The sequence below is a fragment of the Ambystoma mexicanum genome, chromosome 1q (assembly GCF_040938575.1).
Source record: "Ambystoma mexicanum isolate Mex_15411 chromosome 1q, UKY_AmexF1_1, whole genome shotgun sequence".
Classification (NCBI taxonomy): Eukaryota; Metazoa; Chordata; class Amphibia; order Caudata; family Ambystomatidae; genus Ambystoma; species Ambystoma mexicanum.
This window is the reverse complement of record NC_090922.1, coordinates 1309425884-1309446293: the sequence shown is the minus strand read 5'-3', so window position 1 is coordinate 1309446293 and position 20410 is coordinate 1309425884. Positions and strand designations below refer to the sequence as shown.

The window sequence follows — 20410 nt, the reverse complement described above, 5'->3', positions numbered from 1 at the left end:
AACCGCATTCAATTGCATAAAAGGCAGATGGTTATGTACCCCAGACAGTTTACTGTCCTCTATCTGCGCCTGTCTTGAAGAAAGTTTATGCTATTTTATCTTTTGAATAGCCCTTACATATTGACCTTCAGGCAGGGTTCTTTGGGGTTTTTCTTTTCCTATGCCTTTTAATATTTAGAACAACTGGATGACTGGCACCAACCTAGGGCCGGCATGGTATAGGCCTTTGCCTTAAGGTCAATAAACTGCTGAAAGCGATTTTAAAGCCATGATCTTCCCATAGTGTGGTAGGTTAAGGCTTAGATGTGATGAGAATATGGTTGGGAAATGTATTTACAGTTGAGAGTTGTAAATTGGTGAAAATGAGAGATAAAGAATAAAAACGAACAGTAAGGAATTTTGAGCTAAATGAGAACGAGTTGTGAAAAAGAAAAGTAAATGAGAGACCAGAAGCAAATAATGAGGATATAAGAGGAAGTAGGGAACATAAACACTGAATCACGTGTGGTTGAATGTTCATTTTATAATTGTGTGTTGTTTTATTTATTATTATTTATCTTTCTAACTAAGTTCTCCTTTAATGTTTTTTAATGGTGGGGTTGTCTATCGATATGTATATTAGTTTATCATACATTTTGCCATGTTTCGTTTTATTTATTTTATTATATTGAACACTGATTCTTTGTTGAAAAGCCTAGTAAGTGGATAATTTTGCAATGGCTATGTTATCTGCCACTGCTTTTTAGCTCTTTCCAGAATAATGCCTTTGTTTGAACTGAAGGCAAAATACAAGGTTTTGACATTTCTTTTGTTACAGAGTCTCTTTAAATTGTTTTTACAGATGTCTTTTAATTCCTGACATCGCTCTTTTTTTCTAATTTAACAGTATTGCTTTGTATTTGTGCAGATGCGAGATACCGTTGGAGATTACAGACCCGGTTACTACCCTCCGCTCCCGCCATTCTTGCCACCAGCATTCCTTCCGGGGATTCATTACATTCCACCACCTCTTCCACTGAATACCAATATGGTGGCTGAAACATCCAAGGAAGAAACTGGTAAGTAAAGGAGAACATGTATTAATGATAGAACTTAAGGGAACTTCTCTCTCTCTCTCTCTCTCTCTCTCTCTCTCTCTCTCTCTCTCTCTCTCTCTATATATATATATATATATATATATATATATATATATATATATATATTTCTGAGGCTTGTGGAATCTGCTTAGATTACATGCTGTGCATAGGCCGACATCTAGTGGAAGCTGCGGAGTATTACAGTTTGTTTTTCGAAACTCGAAAATGGGCGTCGACACAGGGCGTGCCAGTAATACTATCCCTAGTGTGACGTCCACTGTACCCAAGATCCCTCACGCGTCTAGGATCCTCAGATTGTTTTTTTCCGCCATACTGGTCGAAAGCATTTTGCGGAGTCCCCTGGCCTTAGCCATACTTTTGCTAAAATATTAAATTATTTACATCCTTCCCGATCCCAACGTCGAACTTCGACACTCGACGCCGGCTGGAGAAGAAATCGACCGTCGGCTGCTGCTTGACGGATTTAGGCCTCGGAAGGCCTCTGGCCTCGGCCCAGGCCTTGGAAGGCCTCTGGCCTCGGCCCTGCAAGTAGGGAGAGTGGGGGGTTGGACATACTCTACACTCTTGGTATATAGGTACACCTTATACATTTCCTACACTTAACAGCCCGCTGCCTCAAGGTGCGTATGGAGGGTACCCCTTTTCAATTCTGCCCCAAGTGCAATCGCAAATACCCTTGGGTCGACAGCCACGCCACGTGCAATCTCTGCTTGCCGAGGGACCACCCCGAAGCGAACTGCAGAGCGTGTAGTAGGTTTAAACCTAAGACACTTAAGGACCGTTCGACGAAGCATTGGGCCCACCACGCCAGGCAGGTGGCCATGGCAGCGGAGGGCGCCTTCAGCGACGGCAGCGACGCCGTACTTTCGGATGGTGAGGGCATTACGTCATCGAAAGACAGCCGAGCGCAGGTCCCCGACCTCGGAAGGTCGTCCGGCAGGGCGGCTATGGGGAAGACCCCCGGCGACACAAGCGCTTCACACACCACACACACTAAACACACAAAGTCCAACCGAGACTCGACGACGTCGAGTTCTCGGAAAGAGGCACAAACAGAACGGTCCGATTCAGTGTCCTTTGGGCGTTCTCGGTCGAGATCGCCGCATGACTCCAGGCAATCATCCACTCTTGCCAAGAGTGCCTCGCTCCCTAGGCTAATAGAAGTTCGATCGTCGGAGGACGAAGACGACTTCCACCGCCAGGCCGCGCTCCAGGAGTCGGAGCCCGCAGACAAGATCAGCGCGGCCCCACGCTCGAAGGACAGGGACTCTACCCCCGATCCTCGACGCCAGGCGTCAAAAACCTCCGGAGCCACAAAAGGACAGGGAAAACACTTTTCCACTCACGGGGAGGGGGAAAACAGCAGAAGAAGCAGCCTTTGCACTCTTCCACACCTGTGAAACACGCCACTCCCCCTAAACAGACAGACAAGACCAGGTCTGCTGATATGTCTAAAACCAGCAAATCTACTCAAGATAAATCTCCGGGACTTGCTGAGAGAGTCATTCCCAGTTCCAAAAAATGGTCGAGTGAAGACATAGATAGGGTCATGTCAAGGATGTCTTCTTTGGCTGACTTTTACGATAAAAATCCAGACCATTTCCTTTCGTATGATCCACAAGGGGCGACACCCTCAGGCTCTAACGATCCTATCCCCCCGAGTAAGAAGCCCCGGTTTGAGACACCGATGAGGTCTACAGACACCTTCGAGGTACAACCATACTCACTGTATCAAGGAGAGGCTTCCTTTGGTGAGGACCAAGAATTTGGCATGGTAGAAGAGCAAACCGAGACGGGCTACTATGGGGATGATGAGGACCAAGAAGAGGAAGAGGTCTCTGAAACCCTGAAACCTACAGAGTAGATTCCCCGGTAGAAAACGAAGCCCCGGTTACCGACTCCCCTGTCGATAACCAACCCCTCCTAAACGAGGTTCTCGCACGTGCAGCAGAACATTTCCATATTGACACCCACGGTGTCCAGGAGGAGAGGGACTTCCCAGACCATCCCTATCCTTAAGTCCATTCAGCGAAGAATAGACCCGTCCCTGGTGAACCCGAACCTCACCAGAGCAGTCAATCCCAGGGTTGAAAAACTTTTCAGGGCAGCCCAGTCTGACCCTCTATATAAGAGGACATCTGAAGCCAGACTCCCTAGTTGTAACTAACACTCGTAAGAGGGCTGGAACACCCTTGTCATCGTCCGAAGCTCCTCCAGACAAAGAGAGCAAAAAACTATATGGTTTTGGCAGGAAAGTAGCCTCAACGTCCGCCTATCAGGCAAGGATTGCAAACTCCACCACCCTGTTGGCCAGCTACAACTGCCATCACTGGGAAGAAGTCGTGGCACTCATAGCCTCTGCTCCGGAACCTTTATAGGGCCAGTTAGCTCGGATTTCCGCAGAGGATAGAGCCGTGTCTGGTTGCATTTTGAAAGCAACCTTTGACGCTGCGGACAACGCAGGCAGATTGATAGCAGAAGGCACTGTTATCAAGAGACATGCGTGGTTACGGCAGTCTGGTTTTAAGGCAGAAACCCAGGCATCATTGTTGGACAAACCGGTGGAAGCCGATCTGTTGTTTGGTAAGGCGGTCGAGGACGCACTGAAGAATGCCAAGGACGAATACGAGACACTCAAGTCCCTTGGCCAGTTAACCAATAAACCCCTTAACCAGAGAGGGAATAGTAATTTTCGTCGCCCACGCGGCCAAAATTCCCAGAGAGGATCTAACTATTCCCAGGGGCAGGGTACACAGTGGAACAACAGTCTACCCAGGGTTACGGCAGGGGTAATAGGAGAGGTTGTGGTAAAGGCAGAGGCAGCCCCAGCAAAGGAGGCGGCACGCCTCCACCAAAGCAGTGACGCTCAGTTCAGGGTCCCTTCTCACGCAACCCCAGTAGGGGGACGCATTTCCAACTTCACCCAGGCTTGGGAAGGGATCACATCAGACAGATGGGTGCTGTCAACAGTATCCACAGGGTACTGTATAGAACTACTGCAGCGTCCCCGGAACCATCCTCCACGACAGAGAGTACACTCTTTAGAACATCAGAAGATTCTCCTAGAGGAAATCGCCATTCTGCTAGAAAAGGACGCGATAGAACTCGTCCCGGGACACCAGATAAACAAGGGTATTTATTCAACTTACTTCCTTGTGCCAAAGAAAGATTTGACAATGCGCCCAGTATTGGACTTACGGCCTGCCAACAAGTATGTCAAGCCCCAAAAGTTTCGTATGACTTCGCTACAAGAGGTAATCCCCCTCCTAAAAAAGGGGGATTACATGGCAACCTTGGTTATGAAAGATGCCTATTTTCATATTTCCATGTTCCCAGCGCACAGAAGATACTTGCGCTTCAAGGTGGACAGTCGGCACTACCAGTTCAAGGTACTGCCCTTCGGGATAGCTTTGGCACCAAGGGTATTCACCAAGGTACTGGCGGTGGCGGCTGCACACCTATGCAGGGAGGCAATCCCGGTGTACCCTTATCTGGACGACTGGCTCATAACGGGGGAAACCCCAGTAATTTGCAGGACAAACATTCAAAGGACTATCGACCTCCTCCACGAATTGGGCTTCTCAATCAACGAGAAAAAGTCAAGCCTGGTGCCAAGCACCTCCAAACAGTTCCTAGGAGCAATCCTAGATACTCAAGAGGGGATGACATTTCCTTCAGAGGAAAGAATTCGGAATATACTACTGCAAATTCCGCAATATCAGTCCGGTCACCAAATAACGGTACGCAAAGCAATGCGTTTACTGGGCATGATGGCGTCATGTATTTACCTGGTCCCTCACGCGCGCCTGCGCATGCGTCCCATGCAGGAATGGTTGGCGAAACAGTGGTCTCAGGCAAGTGGTCAGTGGGACGATCTAGTGGTCGTTTCGCCAACACTAGTACAAAGCCTTCACTGGTGGACAAGAGAGAATCTTGCACAGGGAAAACCCTTTTACGATCCCGAAGTACAGGCAGTAGTCACTACTGATGCATGTCTGACGGGGTGGGGAGCTCACCATCTCCACCACACAGCTCAGGGTCTCTGGTCTCCCCCAGTGGCCAAGAACCACATCAACCTGCTAGAGCTTCTGGCAGTATTCAGAGCGCTTCAAGCGTTCGAGCCCCACCTACTAAACCTGTCAGTGCAAATCCGGACGGACAGCACAACAGCCATGTTCTACCTGAACAAGCAAGGAGGGACTCGTTTGCCAAATCTGTCCAAGCTTGCCCAGAAAATCTGGATATGGGCACTCAGACGGAACATCTTCCTGTCATCACAACATGTTCCAGGGGAGCTCAATTCCCTAGCGGATGCTCTGAGCAGGGACTCCCTCCCAGAGGAACACGAATGGGTTCTACACAGAGAGGTCGTAGAAAATATCTTCTCTCAGTGGGGTTTCCCCACTATAGACCTATTCGCCACAAGCAAAAACAGACAATGCCCAAGATTTGCATCCAGGTTCCCCCAGCCAGATTCCCAAGGGAACGCCCTGTAGATGAACTGGTCAGGGATGTTTGCGTACGCTTTTCCACCAACTCCTCTCATCAGGAAGGTGTTGAACAAGATGAACAGAGAGTCGATGACGCTCGTCCTAGTTGCTCCCATGTGGGCAAGACAACCGTGGTTCCCACACCTACGCAGGATGGCGGTGTGCGAGCCCATCAAACTTCCAGCCTGGTACAACCTACTGTCCCAGCACCAAGGTCAAACAGTGCATCAGCAACCCAACTCAATGAACCTGGCAGCATGGCTCCTGAGGTCATAGAGTTTGGACATCTCAATTTACCAAAGAGGTGTATGGACATCCTAAAGGAATCTAGGAAACCAAACACAAGGCACTGTTAATTTGACAAGTGGAAGAGATTCGTTATCTGGTGCCAGAGTAGACAAATCAACCCAGTTGATTGCACTCCTTCCACTATTGTTACATACATGCTCCACCTGCTAGACGCAGGATTGGTTTTTAACTCACTGAAAGTACACCTGGCAGCCCTGTCGGCATACACCACTTCCCATAACAAGGTCTCGTGGTGGAAAGTACCAGTAGTTAAAGCCTTCATGGAAGAAGTAAAGAGACTTCACCCTCCTATTTCAAACCCACCACCAGGGTGGGACCTTAATGTGGTGCTATCTAAGCTCATGGGACCCCCTTTCGAGCCCATGCATAAAAGCAGTCTCAAACACCTGACTTATAAAACAGCTTTCTTAGTAGCTATTACTTCTATAAGAAGGGTCAGTGAAATTCAGGCTCTGTCAGTACAGGATCCCTTCTTTACTGTCCATAAAGACAAACTGGTTTTACGCACACACCCTAGGTTCTCACCTAAGTTTATATCTAAATTCCACGTAAAACCAGTCCATCGAGCTTCCGGCTTTCTTCCAGGACCCTCAAAGCTTGGCTGAGGTGAAACTATACACCCTAGATGTGCGTAGGGCGGTCCTCTACTATGTAAATAAGACCAGACCGCTAAAAAAAACAGATCAACTGTTTGTCTCCGTAGCTACAGGCAGAGAGGGGGATCGTGTCTCTAAAGGTGCCATCTCGAAGTGGATTATTAACTGTATCCAGCTGTGTTACTCACTCTCTGAAAGAACTCTGCCTTTCACGCCAAGAGCCCACTCTACTAGAGGCATTGGGGCCACTCTGGCTTTCATTGCAAATGTACCCCTTGACACCATTTGCAAAGCACCTACTTGGAGCTCTATTCACACTTTTACTCAGCATTACTGCATTGACACCCATTCCAAGGCAGATACACAAGTGGGACAAGCGGTTCTAAGACACTTATTTGCTCATGACCCTTCTCACATCCCACCTCCTTCTTCAGGTACTGCTCGCTAATCTGTGCACAGCATGTGATCTAAGCAGATTCCACAAGCCTCAGAAGGGATACATTACTCACCGTAATCGTATTTCTGATGCTTGTATCTGCTTAGATTCACATGCGACCCACCCTTCCTCCCCTCTGAGAGAAGGCGCATGGTTGCTTGTAGTCTTACCTTTCTATCTATCTATCTGCTTGGATTATCTGTACTCACGCTACTCCTCATGCTACCTCATGCCAGAAAAAATACAATCTGAGGATCCTGGACACGTGAGGGATCTTGGGTACAGTGGACGTCACACTAGGGATAGTATTACTGGCACGCCCTGTGTCGACGCCCATTTTCGAGTTTCGAAAAACAAACTGTAATACTCCGCAGCTTCCACTAGATGTCGGCCTATGCACAGCATGTGAATCTAAGCAGATACAAGCATCAAAAATACGATTACGGTGAGTAATGTATCATATATATATATATATATGAACAAAATAATAGAAAACAAATTCATCCAGTGAAAGAGTAAGATTACTGCAAGTCTCTTTAAAAGGGTTTACAGTGCAAAATTTGACTTGCAATTATATGTGAGTTATGCAATAGCCATTCTGTTTCCACTACAAGTGTCCAACCTTGAGATAACTAAATACTGTAGTGTGGACATGCCTTATTGACGGGAACTAGAAAATCAGTGTGTCCGTGGATTTGAAGCTGCTGTCAGTGATTCACAATTTAGTATTAGCAGTCATCTCATTTCACTAGCCTCAGCTCTTGAGTGCTTGTAGGTCTTTCAGGTTCAGCTCAGGAGCAGACAGCGCCCTCTTTTTTCAGTTCAAGAATGGATGCAGCTTCTCCAGCTTCAGAGCTGCTCTTTTTTCTCAACAATTGCTGATTTTTCCAGTGTTCATCCCAAGGGAATAGACAACCTTTGTTGGAGGCCAAAACATGTATTGAAATGTATCTCTCAGCAATGCTTTTACAATTAATATGATTTCGAAAGCTAGAGATTCCGCTAAGAGCTTGAGTGCTGGCCATCATATCCTGTGTAGTATATCCCGTACTGTAGGAAATGTTGTAACAACCCCTACGTCCCGTTCACCTTCCTGCATATTAATTGGATGTCATCCAGGAATGTATAGGGGTAAGTAACATGTTGCACAGCATTATACACTTTCATATGCATGCTCTCTACCCCAACCGTCTGTCGTTTTATAGGCTTGGTTTGGGGATGGCGCCCTATGCGGCTGCTAGGCTAATTAACTCCAAAATTATTTTTATTTTCGTGTCTCCCTTGTGCTTATGACTAACTTCTCTGCCACTTACCTGTATACTCTGTTTAAAGTGTCTTATTGTCGATCATGCCTGGACCCTCTGTATTTCATGCAGATATTGTTCTGGCAGGATACATAAGAAAATTCTAGAGAAGCGGGACATGTTGTTGTGTCTGCGTGACTCAGTGTTCTCAAGCACAATAATGGAGGCTTGAGGTCAGTTCCAAATGCAGGCTTATTTAGCAAGTGTAACAGGTACAATGAATCCCCATAGGATGTCTGCTTATTCCCTAACAGGGAGGAACTGCCTTTCCCTTCAAACAGACACATTCCCTCCCCACATTCCAGATGCAACCCAAACTGACCACAAAAAGGCCCAGAATCCCATATGCAAATGCACTCTCTGTAGAGGATAGATGAGAAACTTGCATCTAATAATATTTCCAGATAACCAGAACACACCTCTCCCCTTTAGCCCTGTAGAGAACGAGCTTGCGGAATCTTGTTCTATAGGTTCCAACATACCAACAGTGTACGTGCCTGCTGCCACCACCTTCTGACCCTTGGCGTGGACATAGGATCCTTTTAGCACCAGTCTAGAGAATTTTACTTTTACTATGTTGCCCATTTTCACCATACTTTCCTTACATGCAAATCTGTCTTCATACCTTAGCTTTATTTGCATTTGATCCTTTACCATTTGGTCTCCGCTCTCTGCATCCTTCCACTCTACCATTCATGCTTTTCTCAGCCATCCTCTACAATCTTAGGACAATGGGCCTCATTACACGGAAGGCGGTAAACCATGGCGCTATTAGCACTATGGTTGCCGCCGGTACCATACCGGTACCACCATTGAGAAAAGGGGAATTACCACCCCATTGCAAGGTTGGCGGGGCAGTGATTCCCCCTTTCTCCATGTCCCTTCCCCATTCCCATTTTTGCCCCATAGGGCATAATGGGAATGGGGATGGCGGTAATTACGGTACCGCAAATTGCGGTAAAAACAAACTATAACCTGTTGTCCCTTAGGAACGAGGCCGTCTCCCCCGAGTACCCTGTCCAGCAAAAGAATGACTGTATTGGTAATCTCTTGCCAATTAGAATACATGTCCTCCTGAGGCTGTGTAAAACACATTCACAACCCAGTAACTGAGATGGGTCCTATGTAATCCAGCACTAGCTCTTCCCACTGTCAATTTGGGACCTCTGCCACCCCCAAGGACTGTCTCTGTGCCTTCAACTTTCTATCACTACCTGCACGTGCCTCACAATATGTTACCATTTCCTCAAACCCTGTAGCCAAGTCTGGTCATCAGTAATCAGCACGTAAAATAGCCTTGGTTTTCGTGATTCTCAAATGGCCCTCCTGGGCCAACCCCACAAGCATTTTTCCTTAATGATACAAGAGGAATTGGTCTATTTCCACACATCGCAAAGCAATCCTGATACCCCAATTAATCTTTGACTCTACAGCACTTCTTTAGACCAACTGCTGCCCTATTCCCAAGACAGGCCTGTCCACTGTGACAGCCTAACTCAGTTCATCATATTTGGGGTACCCCCTGCATGCTTGTTCTCCGGATGTTCGCAACTCTGCGAAAGCTCAAATATCTACAGTTGAGAACTTGAGTTGAGAACGTAGCCCCCATCCTTAGTAAAGTCCTAGAAGTGTCAAACCATGTCTCCATGTCTCCTTGCAGACACCTGCCACAAGTGCCGTACCTCCACTATTGATTCAGTAGCACCCTTAACAACTAATAAGCAACGTGCTGACAAAAGAACAAGCTGACGAGTTAGTATCATTAAGGTGAATTAAACGATCTTTTGAACACATCCACAAAAAAACTCTCACCACAGACTCAGCCAAGGCCTTTAAAGCTGCAAACAAAGTATACAAAGCAGCAATTATCACTCATAAAGCGAATGCATACATCACTTGCATTAGCAGCGCCTCATCGAACTCGAAAGAGCTTTTTGCCATTCTCAGAGAATTGGAAAATCCAACCCCAGTCGCCACCTCAGCTAACTCCAGCACAGAATGGTGTACCACCATTCACTATGTGCTAGCCTCCAAAATCGTATAATTACAAAAGAAAATAGACACAAAAAGAAAAATATTAGCTGAAAAAGATGTCCCCAATACCACTCTCACAAAATCCAACGACAATGCTAACCTGCTATTCCACTTTACCCCAGTGACCCAAGAATTGGTGACAAATACTATTTCCAAATTAAAAGCCTCCAATTGCAAAGGGGATAACTTCCAAGCCCACTTAGTTAAACTATGTGCCTCCACCCTCACCCCTATTATTGCCGATTTGTTAATGCCTCCTTTAACACAAACATGGTTCCGGCCAGTATTAAAGAAGTCTGGGTCACACCACTTCTGAAAAAAAACAGCCTTTGACCCGACTGTGCCCACGAACTACCGACCAGTAACTATGGTCCCATTCCTACTCAAGATCATAGACAAAATAGCACATTCACAAATTCAAACCCATCTCAAACAAAACCAGCTCCTTGGAGCCAGACAATCTGGATTTAGGCCCAACCATAGCACGTAAACGGCACTCCTCGATTTGAAAATACAGATGAACACCATCAAGGACTCAGGGAAACTCTGCATATTACTGCTGTTAGACCTATCAGCAGCATTTGATATTGTGGCTCATAATAAAATATGTACTATCCTAGCTAATGATTTTAGCTTTTCTAAAAATGCCACCCTTTGGGTTAAATCCTTTCTAGCCGAACAAACGTCCAGAGTTTCCATCAGTAAAGAAGCTGCCGAACACATACCTGTCCCCATAGGGGTACCCCAAGGGTCATGTTTCTCACTGACATTGTATAATGCATACACAAAGCTTCACTTCTCACTCTAGACGAAATGGGTGTCATCTATACCCACTTCGCAGATGACCCCAGATCCCCATACCAATGTCAGGGAACTATGACCAGGACACATTGACCATCAATAAAAGGTATGCTATAATCCAAAATTGGGTGGCGTTAAATAGTCTCTGCCTAAACGATGAGAAAACTGAGCTTCTCATTGTGGGCTCCCAGACTAAAATTGGCGCCCTCCACTCCGACTACTCATCAATCAACATTGACGGCGCGTTGATTCCAGTACTGAAACAGGTAAAGATGCCAACCTTACCATGACCAAATTCAAAAGCGCACTCTCGTCATCCACATCATATATGTACAAACTAATTGCCTTACGCCGCTGTTAGGCAGAATCATATGCAGTACCCTTAGGGAACACTATATACAATTAAGACCACAAGTGATAGTACAATTTCACCTTTGGTAGAAGCCTGTACTACCTTTGGTAGAAGCCTGTAGCGATGGCTGAGCAGCCAAACTTATCTCAAGAGCAAATGAGCAGTAATGGGGTTTACACAAAGGACTGCAATTACTGTGACTCAAGCAAACACTGACTCAAGGTTTCTGGTTAAAAAATATAAGTACATTTATTTTTAAACCATCTGTTCACAAAACATTTCACTTCTATTAAATAAAACCACACTCTAAATATACTACATACAACCAATTCCTCTTGTTTTGGTCATACTCCTACGTCCCGTCCCCTTTCCTCCATACTTGTGGGACATCTCTCCGTCCTGTGGGACGGGACCGGAGCACTTTGTAAAAAGCATCCAAATTTTTCCAAAAATGTGTCCTTCCTCTCTTTCCTGCGCGGTACCCGGCACGCGGCCGTAACTCCGCCCACCTTGGCTCCGCCCCTCAGTCCTTTTCTCCGCTCGATCGGGGGCGGACGCATTTGCATCCTCAGAAGATTTTCTTCCCTGTTTTCATCTCTGGCTCTCGCTAGCGTTCGTCTTCTAGTCTGTCTAGTCTGTCTATGTCTTTAAAATTAGACTTTCCAGACTGCTCTTCGTGTCATCGTCGCTTTGCGAGGGCGGATCCTCATCCTCTTTGTTTAGAGTGTTTGAGTCTGGAACACCGTTGGGACTCCTGTTTTTACTGTGACTCCCTTTCGGTCCGGGCTCTTCAACGTCGGTTGGAACGGTGGGAGGAGGTGTTCTGACGCGCTCCTCCATCTCATTTTCAGGCGTTCATCGACGAGAAGAAGAAACGCCCGGTAAGTTCTTTAGTTTTCAGTGCACCCCGGCCGGGGGATACCTTCCCGGGTTCCTCTCGAGCCGGGAGGGGCGTTGATCGCTCTGTCACCGGGGTTCGCCTTGAGGTGTCTGTCAGGCCTAATAATTCTACCGGAGTTTTCTCCGAGGGTCTCCGTAAGGGGCCTGTGTACACCGGAGTAACTTCCGAGGCCCCTCCTGTGGGGGCTGTGTGTAGACCCAGTTCTGCTGAGTCACAGGGTACTGGAGCTTGCTCTGAGGCCTCTCTTTCGACTTCCCTTAAAAACAAGACCGGGGTGCGCCCCGAGGCCTTGGCTGGGCTTGTGTTTACCGAACGGATGTTTGAGGCCCGAGCCGATAAGGCTGTTACCGGGCCTAGGCCCGAGGTCCCTCGTACAGAGGCTAAGGCTACCAGCAGTTCTGAGGGGCCGGGCAAGGCCCTGTTGGTGAAAGCGGTTTCTCACCGTTCCCGCTCTTGTGGTGATACCAGATCTGTTGAGGGGGCAAAGAAGCAAGGTTCTTCTTTTACCGGCAGTGCCGAGGTCCTTCCTTCGAAGGCTCAGTTGGCGGTTGGTATGTCGCAGAAACATTCCAGGCCTCATAGTACCGGCTCTGCCGAGGTTACTCATGTTAAGGCTAAAATTAAGACCCCTGACCCATCGACGGGGACCCCTGCCTCACTCCCTCACGTGCCGCAGTTCCCCTCAGATGAAGACAAAATGGCGGCCGTTCCCGCCACGACCACGGCGGCCATTTTAGGTACTACCCCTACAACTACGCCATCGGCCTTCTGGTGTAGGGTTCGGTCCCTTGGGTGAACCTAAGGTCACTTGTGCGTATCCTTACCGGCCCGTTTATGATTTGAACGCTCGGATGCCTCTTCCGCACAATGTTTCGTTGCCTGCAGGGGCGGCCCCTTTGATTTATGTGGATACGTCGGCGGAGGTCCCGGCGTGGCACCCTTCTCCGTTACGTCCCTGGATTTGTCCACCTCATGAGAGGCCTCCTCAGGTTCCGAAGCAATCTCCTGAGGACGCTTTTTTCGGTAAATTTCAAGCGCTTATGCGCACCGACCCCATGAGGGAGTATTTCAAGGGGCTTTTTAAGGAAATTTGTCCACCAGCGCCTCCGGCTCCACCTGTTCCTCTGGTGGTTCCGCCGACGCCTCCTTTGCCCGTGGTGCCTGCCCCTGCTCTTCCGCCTTTGCCACCGTTGTCCCCAGTGGACAAGGCAGTGCCTGACACGGTTCAGCAGGATCCTGACCTGTCAGATGACCCTCAAGGCGAGCAGGACAAAGAGGACTTTCCCTGTTCTGTTAGAGCTTTTCATGACCGGGTACTGGACATGATGAATTTCTTAGATGTCCCGGTTCCCGAGGCACCTGCTCCACAGGAGGGCGTGCTTTCTGGGGCGTTCACCCTGTCCACTTTGGAGCATACCGGCCTTTTCCTGCAGAAGGATGTTTTGGCTGAGGTCCAAAGAGTCTGGGAGAAGCCACACTCAGGACTTTTTGTCAATAAAAAGATTGATGCGAGGTACAGGCTGCACTCTTCGGAGGAAGTGGCCTTGTCGTCTTGTCCGCCTCCCTCCTCCACAGTGGTGGCTGCGGCCACGTTGCAGTCCAGACCTGCAGCATCCTCTTCCGCGACGGCTACTCAGGTCTTGGGAAAGGAGGACAAGCTCCTGGACTCCCTAGGGAGGAAAATCTTTGCCAATTCGGCTTTGCAGCTCAGGCAGGCCAATGCCGAATTGATTTTGGCGGGAGCTAACATTTGGATGTGGAAAGGTCTGTCAGAGTTTGAGGAGCACATTCCGATCGAGAAGTTGGAAGATTTCAGAGGTGACCTTTCCGATGCCAGGGTCTTGGCCCAGGATCTCCTGGAGGCTGCGGCTCATCACGTAGACACCTCGGCTCTGGGCATGATGCTCGAGGTTGATACCTCGAGGCAAGCGTGGTATCATGCCACTAAGTTTTCGAAGGAAGTGCAAGACAATGTTTTGGACCTTCCATTCGATGGTAAGGAGCTTTTTCATTCTTCTACTGATGTAGAGCTCACCAAAACCAAGGATAGCACTCAGACTGGTAAATCATTGTCTGTTCTGGTTAAAGCTCCTTTCAAACCTCAGAGACCGTTATCGCAGAGTCGACCTTCTTCTGGTTTCAGGGGCTTCCTCGACTGCAAATCCCGCAGAGTGGACACTCCTGCGGGAAATAACTGCCGTAGACAACAGCGTACGCGGTGTTTCTCCCGCTCCTCAGCCTCCTCATTAGGTTCAGGTGGCACCGCCACCGATAAACCTGCCAAATTAGGTTTTTCCGTGCTCGCACGAGACCCCGGTGGGAGGACGCATTGCGTCTCATTGGGAGGCGTGGCAGACCATCACAGAAGACAGATGGGTCTTGTCAGTCGCTCGGGCGGGCTTCCGCTTACCTTTACCCCCTACCCCACCCCTCAACCCTCCTTTTCAGCTGTCGGGCTCACCCTCCCTCAAGGCCGAGGTTCAGAAACTTCTGCTCCTCAGAGCTGTGGAACCCATTCCCCTTGGGGAGCGAGGGGATGGCTTCTACTCCCGGCTGTTTACGGTGCCCAAACCCAACCAGGCTGGCCTGCGCACCATCCTAGACCTTTCCCAGTTCAATCTTTCCTTACCCCAAGAGAAACCCCAAGAGAAATTCAAGATGATCACGCCCGGCCATATTCGCTCCTCGTTGCAGGCGGGCGATTGGCTCAGCGTGGACGACCGTCAGGATGCGTACATGCATATCCTGATTTGGGCTCCACACAGGAGGTACCTCTGTTTCTCTTTGGGAGAGGAGCACTTCCAGTTTCGGGTGCTTCCTTTTGGCCTCAGCTCGGCGCCGCGTGTCTTCACGAAGACGATGTCGGTGATTGCGGCCTATCTTCGTCTTCAGGGTATCCATGTGTATCCTTATTTGGACGATTGGCTTCTACGCAGCCCTTGTCCGCTGGCGGCAGCGGGCAACCTCCAGTTTCTCCTTCAGCTCCTGTTCCATCTTGGGCTGTCGGTGAACTGGCGGAAATCCTCCATGACGGTCTCTCAGGACCTGATTTTTCTGGGTTTCGTTGGAACACGATCGACTGCAGAGTATACCTGACCGGGGACAGAATGGCGGATCTGTTGGCCACGTGTCAGATGTTTGCGCAGTCGGAGAGTATGTCGGCCTGGTGGTTCCAGAGGCTTCTGGGCCTCATGGCTTCGTGTGTACTGGCTCTTCCTCTTGCTCGTCTCAAAATGAGACGGACCCAGATGGCCCTTCGGAATTCATGGTGTCAGGCAGTGGACCCAGACTCCATGCGGATAATGATTCCGGATTCCATGAGAGTAGACCTGGACTGGTGGTCATCTCTCAGCAATCTGTCTGGGGGCGCAGTGTTTCAGGACCTGGTCCCTATGGTGACGATCACGACGGACTCCTCCCTCCTAGGGTGGGGCGTGACGTTAGATCTCCTTCAGGTCTCAGACCTCTGGTCGCCTCAGGACAAGCTCCTGCACATAAACCATTTGGAGCTTCTGGCGATTTTCTTGGCGCTCAAGGCGTTCAGACTGGTCATTGTCAACAAAGTGGTCCGCATAAGAACGGACAATGTGGTGTCAATGTATTACATAAACAAGCAAGGGGGAACAAAGTCTCCCCCTCTCGTGGACCTGTCCATCCAGATTTGGGAGTGGGCCGTGCTTCATGGTATCTGGCTGCTTGCAGTGCACATCCCGGGCCAGCTGAATGTCACAGCAGATGCCCTCAGCCGGCGGACAGTGGTCAGCTACGAGTGGGAGTTGAAGGTGGAGGTCCTCTCAGGGATTTTCTCGCGCTGGGGCACACCGCAGGTGGACCTCTTCATGACGGCGGCGAACAAGAAGCTTCCTCTGTATGCCTCCAGAGGGGGGCTGGGAGCCTCCTCTCTGGGGGATGCTCTAGAAATTCCATGGCACAACATGAGAGCTTACGCCTTCCCACCTCTGCCTCTAGTTCACCGGGCAATTTGGAAGTTGAAGAACTCGGTGAACTGTTCTCTTCTACTGGTTTTGGTTCTCAGAACTCCCAACACCTGTCGGTTTATCCGCCGATCAGGTTACCGGTAACTCCCGATCTTCTCCACCAGGGGGAGTAGCAGCTGTGGCACCCCTCCCCACAATCGCTCAGCTTGGCGGCTTGGTGCCTGAGTCCAGGTCTTTAGAGCATCTGAATTTGTCTGCGGATAACATGCGTATTATCCAGGCAGCCAGAAAACCCTCAAACAGATCTCAATACAAGAGTAAATGGCTCAGGTTCTGTAATTGGTGTCTAGAGAAGAAATTGGATCCAAGGGGGGCCACGGTTGACACGGTGTTGTCCTTCGTGTCCTTCGTGTCCACCCTAGCAGAGTCAGGGGTTCATGTTCTGTCATGCAGGACTTACCTTTCAGCGGTCTCTGCTTATCTCTCTATGGATCAGTGTTCGTACTCTCTGGCTAACCCAGTGGTAAAGAGGCATTTCGCTGGTTTAACACGCCTTTACCCTCAAGTTAGTAATCCGCACCCGCCATGGGACCTGAATGTTGTCCTGACGGCGCTGTGCCATAAACCCTTTGAGCCGATGGCTACTGTGGACCTCAAGTACTTGTCTTGGAAAGTGTCCTTTTTGGTCGCCGTCACATCGGCAAGGAGAGTGAGTGAGCTCCAGGCATTGTCGGTGGAGCATCCTTTCTTGGTCTTTCACAAGGACAAGGTAGTCCTTCGAACTAATCCGGCTTTTCTGCCGAAGGTAGTGACCGAATTCCATTTGAATTAATCGATCTCCCTACCGGTCTTTTTTCCGAACCCCGCCTTTGAGGCGAAGAGGGTTATACACTGTCTTGATGTCCGAAGAGCTCTTAAATTCTACCTGGATAGGACTTCCGAGCTTAGAAGTTCATCTCAACTTTTTGTGACTTTCGGCAACCCTCAAGGCAAACAGGCAGCTAAGGCAACTGTTTCTAGGTGGATTGCCGCCTGTATCAGGGAGTCTTTCGTTTTCCAAAAGCTGAAACCTCCTAAAGGTATTCATGCACACCTGGTGCGGGGCAAGGAAGCTGCGGTTGCTTTTCAGAAGTATGTTCCCTGGGAGTCCATCGCTAGGGCAGCTACTTGGGCCTCTCCATCTGCTTTCTGTAAGCATTACTGCCTCGATATGAGTTCTAGAGCTGATGCTCAGTTTGGTCAGGCTGTGCTGAAGAACCATTTTCAGTAAGGGGTATTTCCATCCACCCGTAGTTCCTGTAAGGAGTGCTTGGGAATCTCCCACAAGTATGGAGGAAAGGGGACGGGATGTAGGAGTATTACCAGGTTACTCACCGTAGTGACCACCTTACTCCTAGTCCATAGTCCCCTTTCATCCATACGCCCGCCGTCCCCTCTAATAAGGTTCCTCTGTATTGGTAATGGGTCTCTGACCTGGCAAAGAAAAGGACTGAGGGGCGATGCGCGGGGCGGAGCCAAGGTGGGCAGGGTTACGGCCGCGTGCTGGGCCCCGCGCAGGATAGAGAGGAAGGACATATTTTTGGAAAAATTTGGATGCTTTTTACAAAGTACTCCGGTCCCGTCTCACAGGACGGAGAGATGTCCCACAAGTATGGAGGAAAGGGGACTATGGACTAGGAGTAAGGTGGTCACTACGGTGAGTAACCTGGTAAATTCAAGGTAAGGACATTAGGATTTGACAGACCGGCGTTTCGAAACAAAGACGTTACCGTGGGTTGATACGTGATCACTTTTTGACAGTAATGACAGTTCGGTCTTACGAAAATAAAGCGTACCCGCGAGAAGAAATGCACCTGAAGTCAAACACACTTAGCAAATAGAATTAAAACAAGGGAATAGGAGATAAAATCATAGGCAATACTTTTGTCAAGGCAATAGAATCAGAGGACGTTTTCTAAGAGGCAGATAAAAGTCAATAGGCCTGCGCCAGTGTCAAATGGAGCAGGGGTTCTGTTGTCGAGGATCACACGGTTAGAATAGTTTAAGATTCAGGTTGCCAGGAGTACTGGATATTGACAATGGATAGCAAAAGTTATAAGACGGAAGGAAGAAAGGACAAGCCTTCGGAAAGGAAAAGGGTTCAACACGATTCCTCAAGGTCGGATGGAGAGAACGACCAAAGTGACACAGTAAAAGGTGCGCTCCTTAAAAACAAGAGAGGGCTATTCTGATAGTTATCCGGACCACTAGAGATCAGTGCAGCGATTTCGACCCAGAAGAGGATTCTCTGGCTGTAGAAGGTGAGCTGGTTGATGCCACCAGGCTCAAGGGCAGAATACTCCGGACTGGATATTCTCTGTCGTTGAAGGGTAGATAGCTCAGGACTGCAGCAGGGCTTCACCGGGATCCAGGAATGCAGCAGCCGTCTTCTTCTCCACTTCTCTTTGGTTCTTGTAGTTCAAGAGGCAACTCTGACTTCCAGCCCGAGAGTCCTGCCTTTTATACCAAAATACCCCATTTACACAGCCTGGCTGTCAATCACACAGCAGGGGGGTTGTACAGCCTGGACAACCACCTCAGCCAATCGACACACATTGCGACTTGGGTCTCCAAAGACTCCAAGGAGACCCTGTGCAGGGGGTTACTAAACCCCTCCCTCACATTCAGCCCGCCTAGACACCCAGACGCCAAAGGACGGCGAACAAGGAAACCAAACCTGGTTTGGCGCGAAAAGCAAACAACAAGAAAGACCTTTCCAACACGAAATGGCGAAAAACCACGCTAGGACAAAATGGCAAAAAACCACGCTAGGACCCATGATAAAAACTATATGGGGTAGCAGGTTTTATGTTCACGTCTGTCACCACAGCCAGAACACTAACACGGGAATCCGTGTAAAAATGATAGTTAACACTGCCACCAGCCATGTCGAGTCGGGAAGGGGGACACAAAGTGTCCCTTGAGTTACAGAAGGAAAGGAGAAAGATATTCCCCTCCAGTACTCCATTGTAAGATGGCTTGTACTGGATCTGTATTTTTAAAGGGACTAGTAAAGCCAATGGTGACTTTACCTGTTTCTGGGGGACAGTAGTCATCCCCAGAAATGGAGTTCACAAGGGAAGTCTAAAAGACATCCCTGTGTCACTGCACAAGTAATAAGATGATGCCTAGGGAGTTGGTGACACTCCATAGCCCATGAGCACAAAAAGTATAACACACACAAAAAAAATACACTGTAAGAGTGGGAAAGAGGCTTACCAGGTGGAAAAAATAAACCACAGCAATCCAGCAAAGCTGGTGAGGGACTCACTATGTAAGGGAAATTAGCCATGAATGAGAATTCTTCCTATCAGCCGCCAGTTCCTCACGCCCACAAACTGATTGACCTTGTCCAGGGCCCTGATTTTATCGAAGTTGGATTATTGCAACGCTCTTTTACTAGGGACGACCAACACCAATCTAGGCAAACTACAATGAATGCAAAACAAAGCATCACGTGCAGCCCTAGGAATAAAAAATTCCGACCGTATCTCTAACATTAGGAGGAAAACCCACTGGCTACCCATCAAGGCCAGAATCATCTTTAAAGCATTATGTATTACCCACAAATGCCTCGCCAAAAAAGCCCCTATCTACTTGCATAATTCCATAAGCAAAAAAGAATCCAACAGAACGCCAAGATCCAATAATAACTCGCTCCTTGTGGTTCCGCGTTACAAAAGTACCAGAGCAGGGGGTTGCAGTTTCGAAGTTATGGCTTCCAAACACTGGAACTCCCTCCCTTTAAACATTAAAAACGAGACATCCCTCCAATGCTTCAAAAAGTTACTGAAAACCTGGTTATTTAACCAATTTTAGCTAACTGACAAAACAACCAATATTAGTCTGCCCCCTCAGGCCCAGAAAGACTCCTCTAGAATATGTAAATAATTATGACTGTATTGTTTCAACCTATGTATGCCAAAAGTTTATACAATAATGTTTGTCTTGTATCACTGTCCATTCATATGTGTGTAGTTGAATACTCGAAACCAATGCCAAGATGTCTGTAACTACGATGTGATACCTCCGGGTTTGGGCATTTAACAAACGTAATAAATAAATTAAATAAATAAATCTGCTCATCCCACTATCAACCTTCCTCCTCATGGC

General features: G+C 48.4%; 1 protein-coding gene across 1 annotated transcript in view; it reads left to right on the top strand.

Annotated features, from left to right (window-relative positions):
- The window catches only part of DMRTB1 (DMRT like family B with proline rich C-terminal 1), a 274906-nt gene that overhangs the window by 135109 nt on the left and 119387 nt on the right, over positions 1-20410 (top strand). Inside the window, exon 3 of the mRNA XM_069642167.1 lies at positions 908-1058. Within this exon, the coding sequence (XP_069498268.1) occupies positions 908-1058 (151 nt within the window). The remainder of the gene's footprint in view (positions 1-907; positions 1059-20410) is intronic.